The sequence below is a fragment of the Pan troglodytes genome, chromosome 9, assembly GCF_028858775.2.
Source record: "Pan troglodytes isolate AG18354 chromosome 9, NHGRI_mPanTro3-v2.0_pri, whole genome shotgun sequence".
Taxonomy (NCBI): Eukaryota; Metazoa; Chordata; class Mammalia; order Primates; family Hominidae; genus Pan; species Pan troglodytes.
This window is the reverse complement of record NC_072407.2, coordinates 26,656,263-26,671,847: the sequence shown is the minus strand read 5'-3', so window position 1 is coordinate 26,671,847 and position 15,585 is coordinate 26,656,263. Positions and strand designations below refer to the sequence as shown.

The 15,585-nt window shown below is 39.6% G+C and overlaps 2 protein-coding genes across 2 annotated transcripts in view; one reads left to right on the top strand and one right to left on the bottom strand.

The window, feature by feature from the left end:
* GAS2 (growth arrest specific 2) overlaps window positions 1–7,844 on the bottom strand; it is a 731,425-nt gene extending 723,581 nt beyond the window's left edge. The window contains exon 1 of the mRNA XM_009460085.5: window positions 7,255–7,844. The gene's annotated coding sequence lies outside the window, so the exon portion shown is untranslated. The remainder of the gene's footprint in view (window positions 1–7,254) is intronic.
* A 1,994-nt stretch (window positions 7,845–9,838) lies between these two features.
* FANCF (FA complementation group F) lies at window positions 9,839–13,329 on the top strand. Its single transcript, XM_001169698.8, has one exon. The coding sequence runs from the start codon at window positions 9,839–9,841 to the stop codon at window positions 10,961–10,963; it is 1,125 nt and encodes a 374-aa protein (XP_001169698.2). The 3' UTR covers window positions 10,964–13,329.
* The last annotated feature ends 2,256 nt before the right edge of the window (window positions 13,330–15,585 follow it).

Below are 15,585 nucleotides of genomic sequence, written 5' to 3'. Positions count from 1 at the left end.
GAGCTTGCAGTGAGCTGAGATCGGGCCACTGCACTCCAGCCTGGGCGAAAGAGCAAGACTCCGTCTCAAAAAAAAAAAAAAAAAAAAAAGAGTATATGAGAAGGAGCAGCATCAGCACATGCTTTGCATGCACTCCCAGACTCCACCGGGGAAAGAGGAAAGCCATTCCAAATCCTACCTCACAGGGGACCTCACAGAAGTCAGCCAGTTAACTTAGGCAGCAGTCACAGGTTGAAAGAAGCTCCCAGTGGAGATTCACAATATAATCTTGAACAGGGATGAACCACTTTGGTGAGAACTGAGACAAGTGGGAAGTACTATAAGCCACAGGTGCAGGACCTGGGCACTCCAGGTCTGCAGGCCTACAGGGAGGGGTGTGGCCTGAAAGCCACCGTTCCTGTCTTGGTAGGGAAGGCTTATGGCCTGGGGCAGTTTTGAGCGCTGAGCACAGGCTATCTGGAACCCACTTAGCTGCTGCAAGTGGAACACTGCAGGTGTGAGATGTGCCTTAACAAGTGTGTAGGGGCCAGGTGAGGCCTACTGCTATGTACTACCCCCTGCTCACCATATGGATTCTTCTGCACAACAAAGGCAGCTGTGCTCCTCCCTGGAATGTTCCCTCAGAAGCCACAGAACTGCCCTTTGATCTCCACTACAGCTGCTGCTTATGCTGGCATGTGGGAGGCCATAGTGTGGGACTTGATTGATCCAGCCACCACCTGGCTTTGCACCTCCATCTACCCTAGTATCTTAACACAAAGGGCAGGGACTTTGGGAAGTCCTATGACCCTGCCCATTGCCTGAGACACCAGAGTACCTACCCTGGGTAACATAAGAGGAGCACAAATCCCATCACTATCACTGCAGCTGACACTCTTTTGCAAGCACCGCCTCCTGGCTGGAGGCCAACTGACACAGTCCATTACAGCATCTGTTGGCACAAAAACATAGCTCCCCTGAAGGAGAAAACTTTTGGATGACCTCAGTTAGCACCATTGTGGGCATCACTCTGGCTAACCAGGAGGTCTTGAGTCTATTCACGTGACCAGCATATTACTACTACAGCTGGCATTTGAGAATAGCAACACATTAAGGCTATTTATAACCAAGAAAATCTCACAGAGTCTACATCACTCCCCTGCCACCCCCATCAGAACTTCTGCTGGTACCCACTACTGGGAGATTAGAGAACAGGTCCTATCACTGGATCCCTTCCAGACATTCCCCAGCACCATCCTGGAGAATGGCAGCCCCACTGGGTGGCTAGAATCAGAAGAGCAGCAGCAGGATTCACAGTAGTTTGGCCCTCAGGGATCCCTCCTCCTAGGGGAAGTGGGAATATACCACATCAAGGGAGCACCCTGTGAGACCAAAGAATCCAGACTGCAGGCCTTGAGTCCCAAAACTGTCTATTTGTGGGGAGTTTATTTCAGCAAAGGCACAGGTGCAGTGTGGGGCTCAGTGGAGAAAGTTTGTGCCTCTACTCCAACTGTCAGCTAGCCCTGGTGCTCATGAAGGATCCTGGAGAAGAAGACTTTTTCTTCCTGATATGGTTTGGTTGTGTCCCCACCCAAATCTTATCTTGAATTGTAGCTCCCATAATTCCCACATGTTGTGGGAGGAACCCAGTGGGAGATAACTGAATCATGGGAGCAGTTTCCCCCATCATGTTCTCATGGTAGTGACTAAGTATCACAAGATCTGATGGTTTTATAAGGGGAAACCCCTTTCACTTGGCTCTCATTCTCTCTTTGCTGGCCACTGTGTAAGACATCCCTTTGCTCTTCCTTCATCTTCCGCCATGAATGTGAGGCCTCCCCAGCCACGTGGAACTGTGAATCAACTAAACCTCTTTTCTTTATAAATTGCCCAGTCTTGAGTATGTCTTCCTCAGCAGTTTGAAAACAGACTAATACACTTCCTCTTGCCCATCACTGCAAACATAGCTGTGGCTTCTCCCACAAGAGCTTGGCATGGGTACACATGTAGAGAGGCTTCCTGGAACACTTTCGGGTGACTGCATCCCCACAGGAGGAGTGCCCTCCAGGTGCAGACTTACATGAGGGATAGAGTCATAGTCCTTTTCTACATATAACATCACCATTCCTACAGAAGAAAAGGGATGCCTGTCTCATCTGAATAGCTAGAACACTGGGTCAGGAGTGTGACTGGGAGTTGGATCACTTTCCTGCTGGCCTGGTTGGGGAACTACAGTGGCTCCTCCCTTCACCCTGAAAAGACCTTAGTGCATTTCACTGAAAGCTTCTCCAGCTGCCTCTGTCAAGGTTAGGACCTCTGCCCATCACTGGATATTGCATTCCACACCTGCTTTAGCTGCAGCCTGTTTTTACCCATGAACACCTCCTACTGGCCTGAAGCCTGAACTGTTCAACCCAGTGAATAAAATACAGGGAAAATAAATAAATAAATTAATGAATTAATGTACACCACTGGGGGACAAAATAAGCTTCGTGACATCTTTGTCATTCTGGCCCCATAGGAGACGGTAAACCTGCTCACACACTGAGCACATTGCTACTATAACCAGCATCTGAGAAGGCCATCACACCAAGGAGTTCATACAGATTTTTCATACAGATTCTTCATCACTGAAAACACCAAGAGCTGAAATAGGCTAAAATAAACTATAAACATTACAGTCATATCCTCAAGAGGGAAAAACAGAAATTGAAAAACCACATTTGAATAAAAAATAAATTCAAGAAGTAATTAGAAGAAATGGTCTACCCAAATGAGAAGAAATCAGAAAAATAACTCTAGCAATATGTAAAAACATGATTCTATAACACCACAAAGATTCCACTGACTCTCCAGCGATGGATCCAAACTAAGATGAAATCTTTAAAATACCAGATAAAGAGTTCAAGAGGTTGATTATTAAGTTCCTCAAGGAAATACAAGAAAAAGGTGAAAAACAACACAATAAAATTTAAAAGAAAATCAGGTTATGAATGAAAGATTTCCTAAACAAATTGATATTTTAAAGAAAAAAAAATCAGAACTCTGGAAACAAAAGACACATTTAGGGAATTATGAAATGCAGAGAAAAGTTTTAACATTAGACTAGACCATGTGGAATAAAGAATTCCAGAACTTGAAAACAAGGTTTTTGAATTAACCCAATCACACAAAAATAAAAAAAAAGAATGAAAAGAAATGAATAAAATCTCTAAGAAACATGGGATTATGTAAAGGGGCCAACCTAAGAATTATTGATGCTCCTGAGTGGGAAGAAAAAGCAAAAAGTTTTGAAAACTTATTTATTTGAGGGAATAATTAAGGAAAACTTCCCTGGCTTTGCCAGCAATTTAGATATTCAAATACAAAAACCTCAAACAACTCCTGGGAAATGCATTGCAAAAAGGCCAACACCAAGAGCTAAAGTCATCAGGCTATCTAAAATCAATGTGAAGAAAAGAATTCCAAGAGCAGTGTGAAAAAAGCATCAGGTAACCTACAAGGTAAAACCTTTTAGACTAACAGCAGACTTCTCAGCAGAAGCCTTATAAGCCAGAAAGGGCTATGGTCCTATTTTAGCCTCCTTAAACAGAATAACTATCAGCCAACAATTTTGTATCCAGTAAAGCTAAGTTTCATAAATGAAGGAAAAATAAACTGTTTCTCAGACAAGCAAATGCTAAGGGAATATGTCACTGTCTGACTATTAGCTAGTTTAACCAAGAAAAGAAGAGAGAAGATCCAAATAAGCTAAATTAAAAATGAAAATGGAGATGTTACAACCAACCCCAAAGAAATAAAAAATATCCTTCAAGACTACCAAGAACACCTCTTTGCAAACAAACTAGAAAATCTAGAGAAAATGAATACATTTCTGGAAACACACAACCCTCCTAGATTGAATCATGAAGACATAAAAATCCTGAATAAGCCAATCATAAGCAGTGAGATTGAATCAGTAATACAAATTTGTCAAAAAAAAAAAAAAAAAAGTCCAGGGCCAGATAGATTCACAGCCAAATTTTACGAGACATTCAGAGAACTGGTAACAATCCTACTGAAACTATTGCAAAAGATTGAGAAAGAGGGAATCCTCCCTATATCATATGAAGACAGTATCACCCTGAAACCAAAGCCAGGAAAAGACATAACAAAAAGGAAAATTACAGACCAATATCTCTGATGAACATAGATAAAAAAATATTCAACGAAATACTAGCAAACTGAATCCAACAGCACATCAAAAAGATAATTCATCATGATCAAGTGGTATTCATCCCAGGGATGAATCAATGGCTCAACATATGCAAGTCAAAAAATGTGGTTCATCACACAAACAGAATTAAAGCAATAGCCATATGATTATCTCAATAGATGCAGATAAAGCAATCAATAAAATCCAGCATCCCTTTATGACATAAACCTCAACAAACTAAGCACAGAGGAAACATACCTCAAAATAATAAAAGCCATATATAACAAACCCACAGCCAACATTCATGTTGAAGCATTCCCCCTAAGAATTGGAACGAGACAAAGATGTCCACTTTCATCACTTCTATTCAACACAGCATCGGAAGTCCTAGCCAGAGCACTCAAGCAAGAGAAATATCTCTACAAGGAGAACTACAAAACACTGCTGAAAGATATCATAGATGACACAAACAAATGGAAATACACCTCATGCTCATGGCGTGGAAGAATCAATATTATGATAATGACCATACTGCCCAAAGCAATACACAGATTCAATGCAATTCCTATTAAAATACTAACATTATCTTTCACAGAATTAGAACAAGCAATCATAAAATTCATATAGAACCAAAAAACAGCCAAAGCAATCCTAAGCAAAAAGAACAAATCTAGAGGCATCACATTACTCAACATCAAATTCTACAAGGTTATAGTAAGCAAAGCAGCATGACACTGGTATAAAAGTAGATATATAGACCAATGGAAGAGAACAGAGAACTCAGAAATAAAGCCAAAAACTTACAATCAACTGATCTTTGACAAAGCATACAAAAACATAAATTGGGAAAAGGACACCTTATTTAATGGTGTGGGGAGTTCTTTGTAGATTCTGGATATTAGCCCTTTGTCAGATGAGTAGACTGCAAAAATTTTCTCCCCTTCTACAGGTTGCCTGTTCACTCTGGATGGTAGTTTCTTTTGCTGTGCAGAATCTCCTTAGTTTAAGTAGATCCCATTTGTCAATTTTGGCTTTTGTTGCCATTGTTTTTGGTGTTTTAGACATGAAGTTCTTGCCCATGCCTATGTCCTGAATGGTATTTGTAGGGACACGGATAAAGCTGGAAACCATCATTCTCAGCAAACTAGTGCAAGAACAAAAAACCAAACATCGCATGTTCTCACTCATAGGTGGGAACTGAACAATGAGAACACTTGGACACAGGAAGGGGAACATCACACACCAGGGCCTGTTGTGGGGTGGGGGAAGGGTCAAGGGAAAGCATTAGGAGATATACCTAATGTAAATGATGAGTTAATGGGTGCAGCACACCAACATGGCACATGTATACATATGTAACAAACCTGCACGTTGTGCACATGTACCCTAGAGCTTACAGTATAATAAAAAAAAATGGTGTGAGGAAAACTGGATAGCCCTATGTAGAAGAATGAAACTGGATCCCTATCTCTCATCATTTAAGAAAAATCAACTCAAGATGTATTAAAGACATAAATTTAAGACCTGAAACCATAAAAATTCTCGATGAAAACTTAGGAAAAACTCTTCTGGACATTGACCGAGGCAAAGATTCATGACTAAGACCCCAAAAGCAAATGCAACAAAAACAAAAATAAATAAGTGAGACTTAATTAAACTAAAAAGCTTCTGCATAGCAAATGAAATATTCATCAGAGCAAACAGACAACTCACAGAATGGGAGAAAATATTTGCAAAATATACATCAGATAAAGGACAAATATCTAGAATCTATAAGGAACTCACAGAAACCAGCAAGAAAAAAAAACAAATAATCCCATTAAGAAGTGAGCAAATGACATGAATACACATTTCTCAAGAGAAGATACAGAAATGGCCAACAAATGTACGAAAAAATACTCAACATCACTAATTATCAGGGAAATGCAAATTAAAACCACAATGGGATACCACCTTACCCCAGCCAGAATGGTCATTATTAAAAAGTCGAAGAACAATAGATGTTGGCATGGATGTAGTGAAAAGGGAATGCTTATACACTGTTGGTGGGAATCCAAACCAGTACAACCTCTATGGAAAAGGATACTACCTTACCCCGGCCAGAATGGTCACTATTAAAAAGTCAAAAAACAATAGATGCTGGCATGGATGTGGTGAAAAGGCAATGCTTATACACTGTTGGTGGGAATGCAAACCAGTATAACCTCTATGGAAAACAGTATGGAGACGTCTCAAAGAACTAAATGTAGAGCTACATTTGATCCAGCAATCCCACTACTGAGTATCTACCCCAAAGGAAAGAAGTCATTATATCAGAAAGACACTTGCATGTATATGTTTATCACAGCATAATTCACAATTGCAAAGATACGGAACCAACATAAGGGCCCATCAATTGAAAAGTGGATAAAAAAGTTATATATATATATACACACACGCATACATACACACACACACACACACACACACACACATACCATGGAATACTACTCAGCCATAAAAAGAATGAAATAATATATTTTGCAGCCACTAGGGTGGAACTGGAGGCCATTATTCTAAGTGAAGTAACTCAGGAATGGAAAACCTAACACTGCATGTTCTCACTTGGAAGTGGGAGCTAAGCTATGGGTATGCAAAGGCAGACAGTGGTATAATGGACACTGGAAACTTGGAAGCAGGGGAGGTGGGATGGGGTGAGGGATAAAAATCTACATGTTGAGTACAACGTACACTACTCAGTTAAAGGGTGAACTAAAATCTCAGGCTTCACCACACTGAAATTCATCCAAGTAACCAAAATCCACTTGTACCCTTAAAGCTATTGAAATAAAAAAAAAAAATTCTGTTAAAGCAATGAAAAGACGACAAGAAAGTTTTATGAGCTACAATATTTGAAAACTTCACCAAAGAAGAGAAAAAAATCAAAATAAATAAATAAAAATAAAATCTGCTGAAATTTGGCCTTTTTCTTTCCCAATTTACTGTATCCCAGGAATTTGGGGATCAAAACCAAGAGGAGGGAGATTGTTCCTGGTATTCATGGCACACAGTACACACATTTGTGTTCTCATATATTTTACCTTATATTATGTCTCTCACTTGGATTTTCTTCTGTCCCATGATTGTTCAAACACTTTGAGGCCTAAATCAAGTATCAGTCCTCTGTGGTCTTCCCAGAACTCTCCTGTCAGTTTATATCTAGTCTCTCATAGCAAAATTCTTAAAATTTTCAAAATATATAAAATCTGCTTTGCATTATAATTAAGTTTTTGTATCCCTCCCCACCCTGCCTCAAGAATATAGGTTGAAATGCTAGGCTTTTCTTTCTTTAGAGGGGGAAACTTCATAGACATTTTATTTAATGAAAATAGACTAATCTGAAATATGTAGGAGTTTATACGTTACTATGCTCAAGGAAGAATTTAAAATCAAGATTTAAACAGATAAGTAGAAAGGTATGAAGAAAGGTTAATCTGCATAATTCTTGCCATACACTGTCATCCCCATTCTGAATCAAAGCTTTTTTGGATTTTTTCCACCTCCTTAAATAGGCCTGGTTCTTTCAACTCAGATACCTGCAAAACAATTAAGGATTCCTGTAGCCTTGAAGGCTCCTCTGAACACTCAGCTTTGAACTTTCAACTGAAAAGTTGGTTTCTTTTCCTTTTTTTTCCATTTTCCTTTTTTTTTTTTTTTTTTGAGATGGAGTCTTGCTGTGTCACCCAGGCAGGAGTGCAGTGGCCCGATCTCAGCTCACTGTAACCTTCACCTCCCGGGTTCAAGCTATTCTCCTGCCTTAACCTCCCGATTAGCTAGGATCACAGGTGTGCACTGCCATGCCCAGCTAATTTTTTTGTTTGTTTGTTTAGTAGAGACAGAGTTTTGCCATATTGGCCAGGCTGGTCTGGAACTCCTGACCCCAGGTGATCCACCCGCCTGGCCTCAGCCCCACAAAGTGCTGGGATTACAGGCATAAGCCACTGCCTCCAGCCTGAAAAGTCAGTAATTAAAGAGACCTTCCTATCACCTAAGACTTGGTGACCCCACTCAATTTCATCCTACTATCACATTTGAGGTTATTCATTTAATGTCTCTCTTAAATGGTACAAGATGAACTTCTCCACTCAGGCTAGGACTGCATTTATTTTACTACTAAATCTGTAGCACCTCATACTATGTATCATAATAGGTGTTAAATATAAGAATAAATAAATGAATTAGTGATGCCTGTACATTTGCTAAAGGCAGGCTGCACACTTGGTTCTAAGTTTCTAGTAGCCAAGAAAAAGAATTTTAAGATTCATAGTATCCTTAGGATAAAATAAAATAACGATTTCAGGACCAAATAAGAGTTTGAGATAACTAATAAAAATCAAATAATAGCCAGGCGCGGTGGCACACGCCTCTAATCCCAGCACTTTGGGAGGCCGAGGCGGGAGGATCACTTGAGGTCAGAAGTTCGAGACCAGCCTGGCCAATAAGGTGAAATCCCATCTCTACTAAAAATACAAAAATTGGCCGCGCCTGGGCGACAGAATGAGACTCCGTTTCAAAATAAATAAATAAATGCATAAATCTGAATTAACAGCATGCACATGACTGCTTTACTTTCTAAAAGGTGTAGGAATGCTTATTTTAATAAATGAAAAATGACTCTTCCCCTCTTTTAAATTTGTTTCTCTTCCCCTTTTTGTTAAAGTACAAAACAAAACACCTTCCCCCCACTTTTCGAATAGTTTTGGCTGTGTCTTTAGGATTGGAAGGAAATTCAGCTCAAATGAATTACTATATTATGAACTTTAGTAAGAATTGTTGTGCATTTTGTACAGAATGCAACTCCTAGGAGTTGACAAATGTTTGTTAAGTGCAACAATGAGCGACATAGGACCTTCTCCTCCCTACTCTCTTCTCACGGTTTTTATTTAATCAAACATTTATTATTGTTCGATGCTCTTAAATGCCATTTCCTTCAGCTGATTATTTGTATGACAGAAGAGTCAATTAAGCTATTTTGTCCTAAAAATTACGAAAACGAAATGTACAACTGTGAAGTAAAATTTTGTTCCTTTGCAAATTTTAATAAATTATTGAAGTTTATTTTTTGTTTCAAATAATCTGGGCTTCAGTTCTAATAATGGAAGGACAATGTGAAGGCCCAGAATTCAGCATAGTGCCTGGCATTAATAGGAGGTCAGTACATTTTTAGTACATGTTTCTCAAATAGATCTTAAAATTTCATTTAAGAGCGTTTCCTCACGTCACAGTATGTCTCTGGCGTTACTTAATTTTGAAAAACCTCAACACAGATTCTAGTTTTAGGCAAAGCTCAGAAAATTTCTACTTAAGGATATTTCCAAAGCGAAAGGAAGCGCGGAGACGTTCACGACTGGCATCATCTCGCATGTGGTTCCGGAAATTCTCGGTAGGATGCCCTACATCTGCTCTCCCTCCACTAAGAAGAACCTCTTTGTGTGGCGAAAGTAAAAGTATTAGGGCTTTTAAGTTGCCCAGAGTCAAGGAACACGGATAAAGACGCTGGGAGATTGACATGCATTTCGACCAATAGCATTTCAGAGAGGCGTATCATTTCACGGATGTCCCAATCAGTACGCAGAGAGTCGCCGTCTCCAAGGTGAAAGCGGAAGTAGGGCCTTCGCGCACCTCATGGAATCCCTTCTGCAGCACCTGGATCGCTTTTCCGAGCTTCTGGCGGTCTCAAGCACTACCCACGTCAGCACCTGGGACCCCGCCACCGTGCGCCGGGCCTTGCAGTGGGCGCGCTACCTGCGCCACGTCCATCGGCGCTTTGGTCGGCATGGCCCCATTCGCACGGCTCTGGAGCGGCGGCTGCACAACCAGTGGCGGCAAGAGGGCGGCTTTGGGCGGGGTCCAGTTCCGGGATTAGCGAACTTCCAGGCCCTCGGTCACTGTGACGTCCTGCTCTCTCTGCGCCTGCTGGAGAACCGGGCCCTCGGGGATGCAGCTCGTTACCACCTGGTGCAGCAACTCTTTCCGGGCCCGGGCGTCCGGGACGCCGATGAGGAGACACTCCAAGAGAGCCTGGCCCGCCTTGCCCGCCGGCGGTCCGCGGTGCACATGCTGCGCTTCAATGGCTATAGAGAGAACCCAAATCTCCAGGAGGACTCTCTGATGAAGACCCAGGCGGAGCTGCTGCTGGAGCGTCTGCAGGAGGTGGGGAAGGCCGAAGCGGAGCGTCCCGCCAGGTTTCTCAGCAGCCTGTGGGAGCGCTTGCCTCAGAACAACTTCCTGAAGGTGATAGCGGTGGCGCTGTTGCAGCCGCCTTTGTCTCCTCGGCCCCAAGAAGAGTTGGAACCCAGCATCCACAAATCACCTGGAGAGGGGAGCCAAGTGCTAGTCCACTGGCTTCTGGGGAATTCGGAAGTCTTTGCTGCCTTTTGTCGCGCCCTCCCAGCCGGGCTTTTGACTTTAGTGACTAGCCGCCACCCAGCGCTGTCTCCTGTCTATCTGGGTCTGCTAACAGACTGGGGTCACCGTTTGCACTATGACCTTCAGAAAGGCATTTGGGTTGGAACTGAGTCCCAAGATGTGCCCTGGGAGGAGTTGCACGATAGGTTTCAAAGCCTCTGTCAGGCCCCTCCACCTCTGAAAGATAAAGTTCTAACTGCCCTGGAGACCTGTAAAGCGCAGGATGGAGATTTTGAAGTACCTGGTCTTAGCATCTGGACAGACCTCTTATTAGCTCTTCGTAGTGGTGCATTTAGGAAAAGACAAGTTTTGGGTCTCAGCGCAGGCCTCAGTTCTGTATAGGCAATGCTGTGTTATTACTTGAATATAGAATATATAGTTTACAAAATGAAAATTACAATGTTCTCACCAAATATATGCCTTCGTGTGTCCAAAGTATAATTATTTTAGATGCTAATTTTGAATAGTTTATTAAACAGTTATAAATATGCAAAGTAGCTGGCATGTAGTGTCACGGATTTTCTGGATACAGGAAGTGATTGGAAGTACTCCACTTAAAGCCGTGGAATTAGCAATAGTTTGCTTTTTAATAGAAGGCCCATTTGTAAGAATGTTGAAAATATGTGTACCGTTTAAAGAAAAAGCAGCTTTAAAGTGACAAACAAAATACCCTTTTTCTTTTAGTATGGTTTATTTTTCTAGGTTTTCTTTCCCTCCTTCAGTAGTGAAGAGTTTTCTTTATTCCTGGCAGTGTCAGGAATATTGGTTTGAAAAGCTATTGGCCTATCTGGAGTTTGGCCTTGTTAACCTAGTATTCTAACCAGTTAACCAGCCTTAGTATGCATTAAAAGTGTATTGTTCAGAAAGTTTGTTTCTCATTTTCTGCAAATTCTTACTTTGAAAATGAATCACCACATAGTATGTCCCTTTAAAGCATTGACGCACAGACGAATGTTTAAAGCACAGTAAATACAAATATATGCCTTTGGATATTAAATTAATGCTTGATGATAAAAGAATCAAACTTTTTTTTTTTTTGAGACGGAGTCTCGCTCTGTCACCCAGGCTGGAGTGCAGTGGTGTGATCACTGCTCAATGCAACCTCTGCCTCCCAGGTTCAAGCAATTATGACTCAGCCTCCCAAGTAGCTGGGATTACAGGCGCAGGCCACCATGCCCGGCTAATTTTTTGTATTTTTAGTAGAGACGGGGTTTCACCATGCTGGCCAGGCTGGTCTCAAACACCTGACCCTGTGATCCGTCCGCCTTGGCCTCCCAAAGTGCTGGGATTACAGGCGTGAGCCACCATGTCCGGCCAAAACAACATTTTAAGTAGAAGATCCAGGTTTTAGTGCAGCTTCTGCCGTTAACTAGGTTAATAAATCACAACCTTGGGGCCACAGTTGCCTTATATGTAAATGAAGTGTTTAGAATAAAATAGTTAAATTTCCTCATTTTTCCCCTGGTGGCTGCCCTGTGGAAACAGTTTAGAATATTTGTTTTGTATGTAGGAACCTAGTTGTGTTAGTTTACCTGGGTGTTCCACAGCTGATAGTGATTTCCAATAACCAAACTCAAGGGCAATTTATTCATTTTTACTAGGGAGATAGACCTATACGGCAATCAAGATATTTTTGTCCATATCCAGGTTAGCTGGTAAGAGGATTTTTTTGGAGAAAAAAAATGATATTTAGAAAGTTAATTTCTAATTCCGGAATGGAATAAAAACAATATGAGTAGTGTAATCTTGTAGAAAAAGAGTTGTATAATCTTGTAGAATTTCTCATTCTGTGGTACAACCCAGGGGTAAACTATTATTCCAGTAGTCAGTACACATTTCTAGATAAATCTTGAGTGAAAACCAGCAATTTCTTTTTCCTTGTGGTCTGATTCCTTTTTCTAATCCATGAAGGCCATCTTGTAGGTTACATTTATCATTAATGCAAGAATAAAGACAATTCCTCCTGTCAGTTGCATGAATTTTTTTCTAAGAAACAACCCAGTGAAGAGTTCTACCACAGCAAGGCCTAATGTTAGCTTTAGCTTTAGAAAATAACAGTTTGTGAACTTACTTCCCTATATTTGCGGCTGTATCTCACACTATGATTTACAATAAAATTATAAAGATTGACAATAGACTTAAGAAATAACATTTTAAAATCTATTTTATACTTACCATTTATTATTCTGTTATTTTAGTCTCCATATGTTCATTACATACATAATCTTATTTAATCTTCACACCAAAACTGTATTCTTATGAATATACGCTAAAAGATTAAGTAAAATGCCCAAGGGTATAAACAAAAGCAACATGAAAGTGGAAGCCGTATCTGTTATTTATTTTATTTCCAGAAGCCTAGCACAGTGTCCAGCATATGGTAGATACTTGTAGTGTTTGAATAAATGAAACCAGCATTAGAGCTTTATATACTTTCTCTTAAGGACTTGAAAAGATTAGGAATCTACGCATACACTGAGAGAGAAAAAGGTGAGAGGAAGACTATAAAAATAGAATATTTGGTAACTTCTTTATAAAATCTAGAGATATTTATTTCCTGTTTTTTCCCTATGTCCTATCAAATGAGGGAGCACTATTGAAATCTCCCATTGTAACATTGTTTCAGGAAATTTTATCAATTATCATCTTACGTATTTTGAGCAATTTTATGACATGCAAACAAATATAGAATCGTTATATCATCTTAATGAATTGAACCTTTTGTTTGTAGTGACTGCTTTTCTGCTTTAAAGTCTATTTTTTTCTATTATCATTGTCATATATTAACACTGTATGATTGGACTTTTTCCTGCTATCCTATTTTGTGCTTTCCACTTCCTTTGATTTCTCTATGTTTCACTTCTCAGTTCTTTAATTGACTAAATATTTGTTTGTCTTCTTATTTCATGATATTTTCCCCTCTACCAGTTAGGATGTTAATTCTATACCCATGCTTTTACTCTCAAAACTTATCATATTTAACTTAAAAATATCTAATATTAGTATCTTAACCCTCCTTCTTAATGATACTATGGACCTTAGGAAACTTTAACCCTGATCTCTTATCTATAAACTCTCAAGTTATTATTCCAGTGTTTTGGTTTAACAATTTTGTTTCCCATGATTGTACCTCAAATTCCCTTGGAGAAGGTCTCTTGGTGGTAAACTCAGTTTTTATTTACTAAGATCAATCCTTGTTGTTGTTGGAAGGTAGTTTTGCTGTGTTCCTGATTTCAGGTTAACATGTTAGAGATATTAACTCTTTTCTGGTTTTCATTGTTGATAAGAAAGCTATTCGTCTACTTGTGGTTATTTTGTAGAGTGATTTCTTCTTTCTGTTTATTTTAAGGTGGTCCTGATTTCAGTATCTATAGTCACTTCAGAATATCTAATTGTAAATTTCTGTTTTTCTTGCTTGTTTTATGTTGTGTTTCATTTATGTGTGGATATGTGTTTTTCTTCATTCTGAAAAATTTCCAGCCATTTTTCCCCAATATTTCCTTTCTTCCACTTTTTAAAAATCATTCCTGTCACTTTGATTGGGCCTATATTAGATCTTAGATCTTCTCACACTACTCATATCATGTAACCTCTCTGTCCCAGTTTCTATCTCCATATCATTCTAATTTGCTTTGAAAATTGCTGTTATATCCCAAGATCAATATTCCCCATCTTCATTTTAGCCTACCACCAGGTTTTAGCTGAAAATGGCCACCCAGATAGAGAGTAAATTTCCCAATTTCTCCTACAGTTACATGTGGCGATAATGCTAGGTTTTGGTTACTTTTATATAAGCAGAAGTGATATGTACAACTTAATATTCATTCCCTAGAAATCTGAAGTTATTTGCCCTTAATACTCTGCTTCTCCCTTTTAATGGGCTAGAAAGTTAATTTGCTGCTAGTTTGCTGCTACCTTGAATCATATGGCTGAAGATGACTGGGACAATTGCTGTAGACCCAAAGATGAAGTCACATGTACAGAATGGCAAAACAGAGCCCACCTACCTAGCTTGTCCTGTTAATATAGGAGAGGAATACACCTTTCTCTTATGAACACTGCTCGGGATGTCTTATGTCATCAACATTGCCTATAACCCTAAGTAGTATTGGTATAGTCTTGATAATTCTGTCTGATCTGAGGTTTAAGCTATCAATTGGTTTTAAATTTCAGTGATTTTTTAAAAAGTCTTATTTGGCTTTTTTTCTCCTAATATGCCTGTTTACCTTTTAGTAATCTCATATGGCATGCTTTTTGTGATTCTGTTTTCATTTTTTATCATTGTTATTTTATCATCTATTAATTATTTCACAACCTGAAGTATTGAGGATCTAAACCTATTCTGTTGATTCTCACTCATGACGGCTTATTTCTTTACATCTTTTGTAATTTCCTATTGTGTGTTCACATGTGTTTGGTTATAGTCCATGTAAACCTAGGAGTCTAAATAGGGTATTCTTTGCCCAATGAGGGCATTTTTAAATGCTTCTGCTGGAGAAATAGAGAACCCCCCTAACCTAGGACTACTTTGGTTTATTGTAAGAGTTTTGGCTTGAGTTTTTCTACCTTATGTCTTGCTCAAAGCATATTTTCTGAATCTTACTTGCTTACTACTCAGATCTCCCTGTTTTGGAGAAACAGATATGAAGGGGTGGCTTGGAAATTTCCTTTATTTTCTGAAATCCCAACAAAACATTCAAAGAATGTTATATTGAGAATCTATTTGTTTTGTAGCAGCTGGGCCCTGTGGAATATCTAGTTATTGATTTGCTAAAAGTGGAAGTCCTCTTTCCCTTTAACCCACACCAACCTAACTTCTGCCATCAACACTTCTCTGAAATAAGTCTTGTCAAGCTCACCAATCACCTGCATGATGCTAAATTCAAAGGACACTGTATTAGTCCATTTTTACACGGCTATAAAGAACTTCCCAAGACAGGGTAATTTGTAAAGGAAAGAGGTTT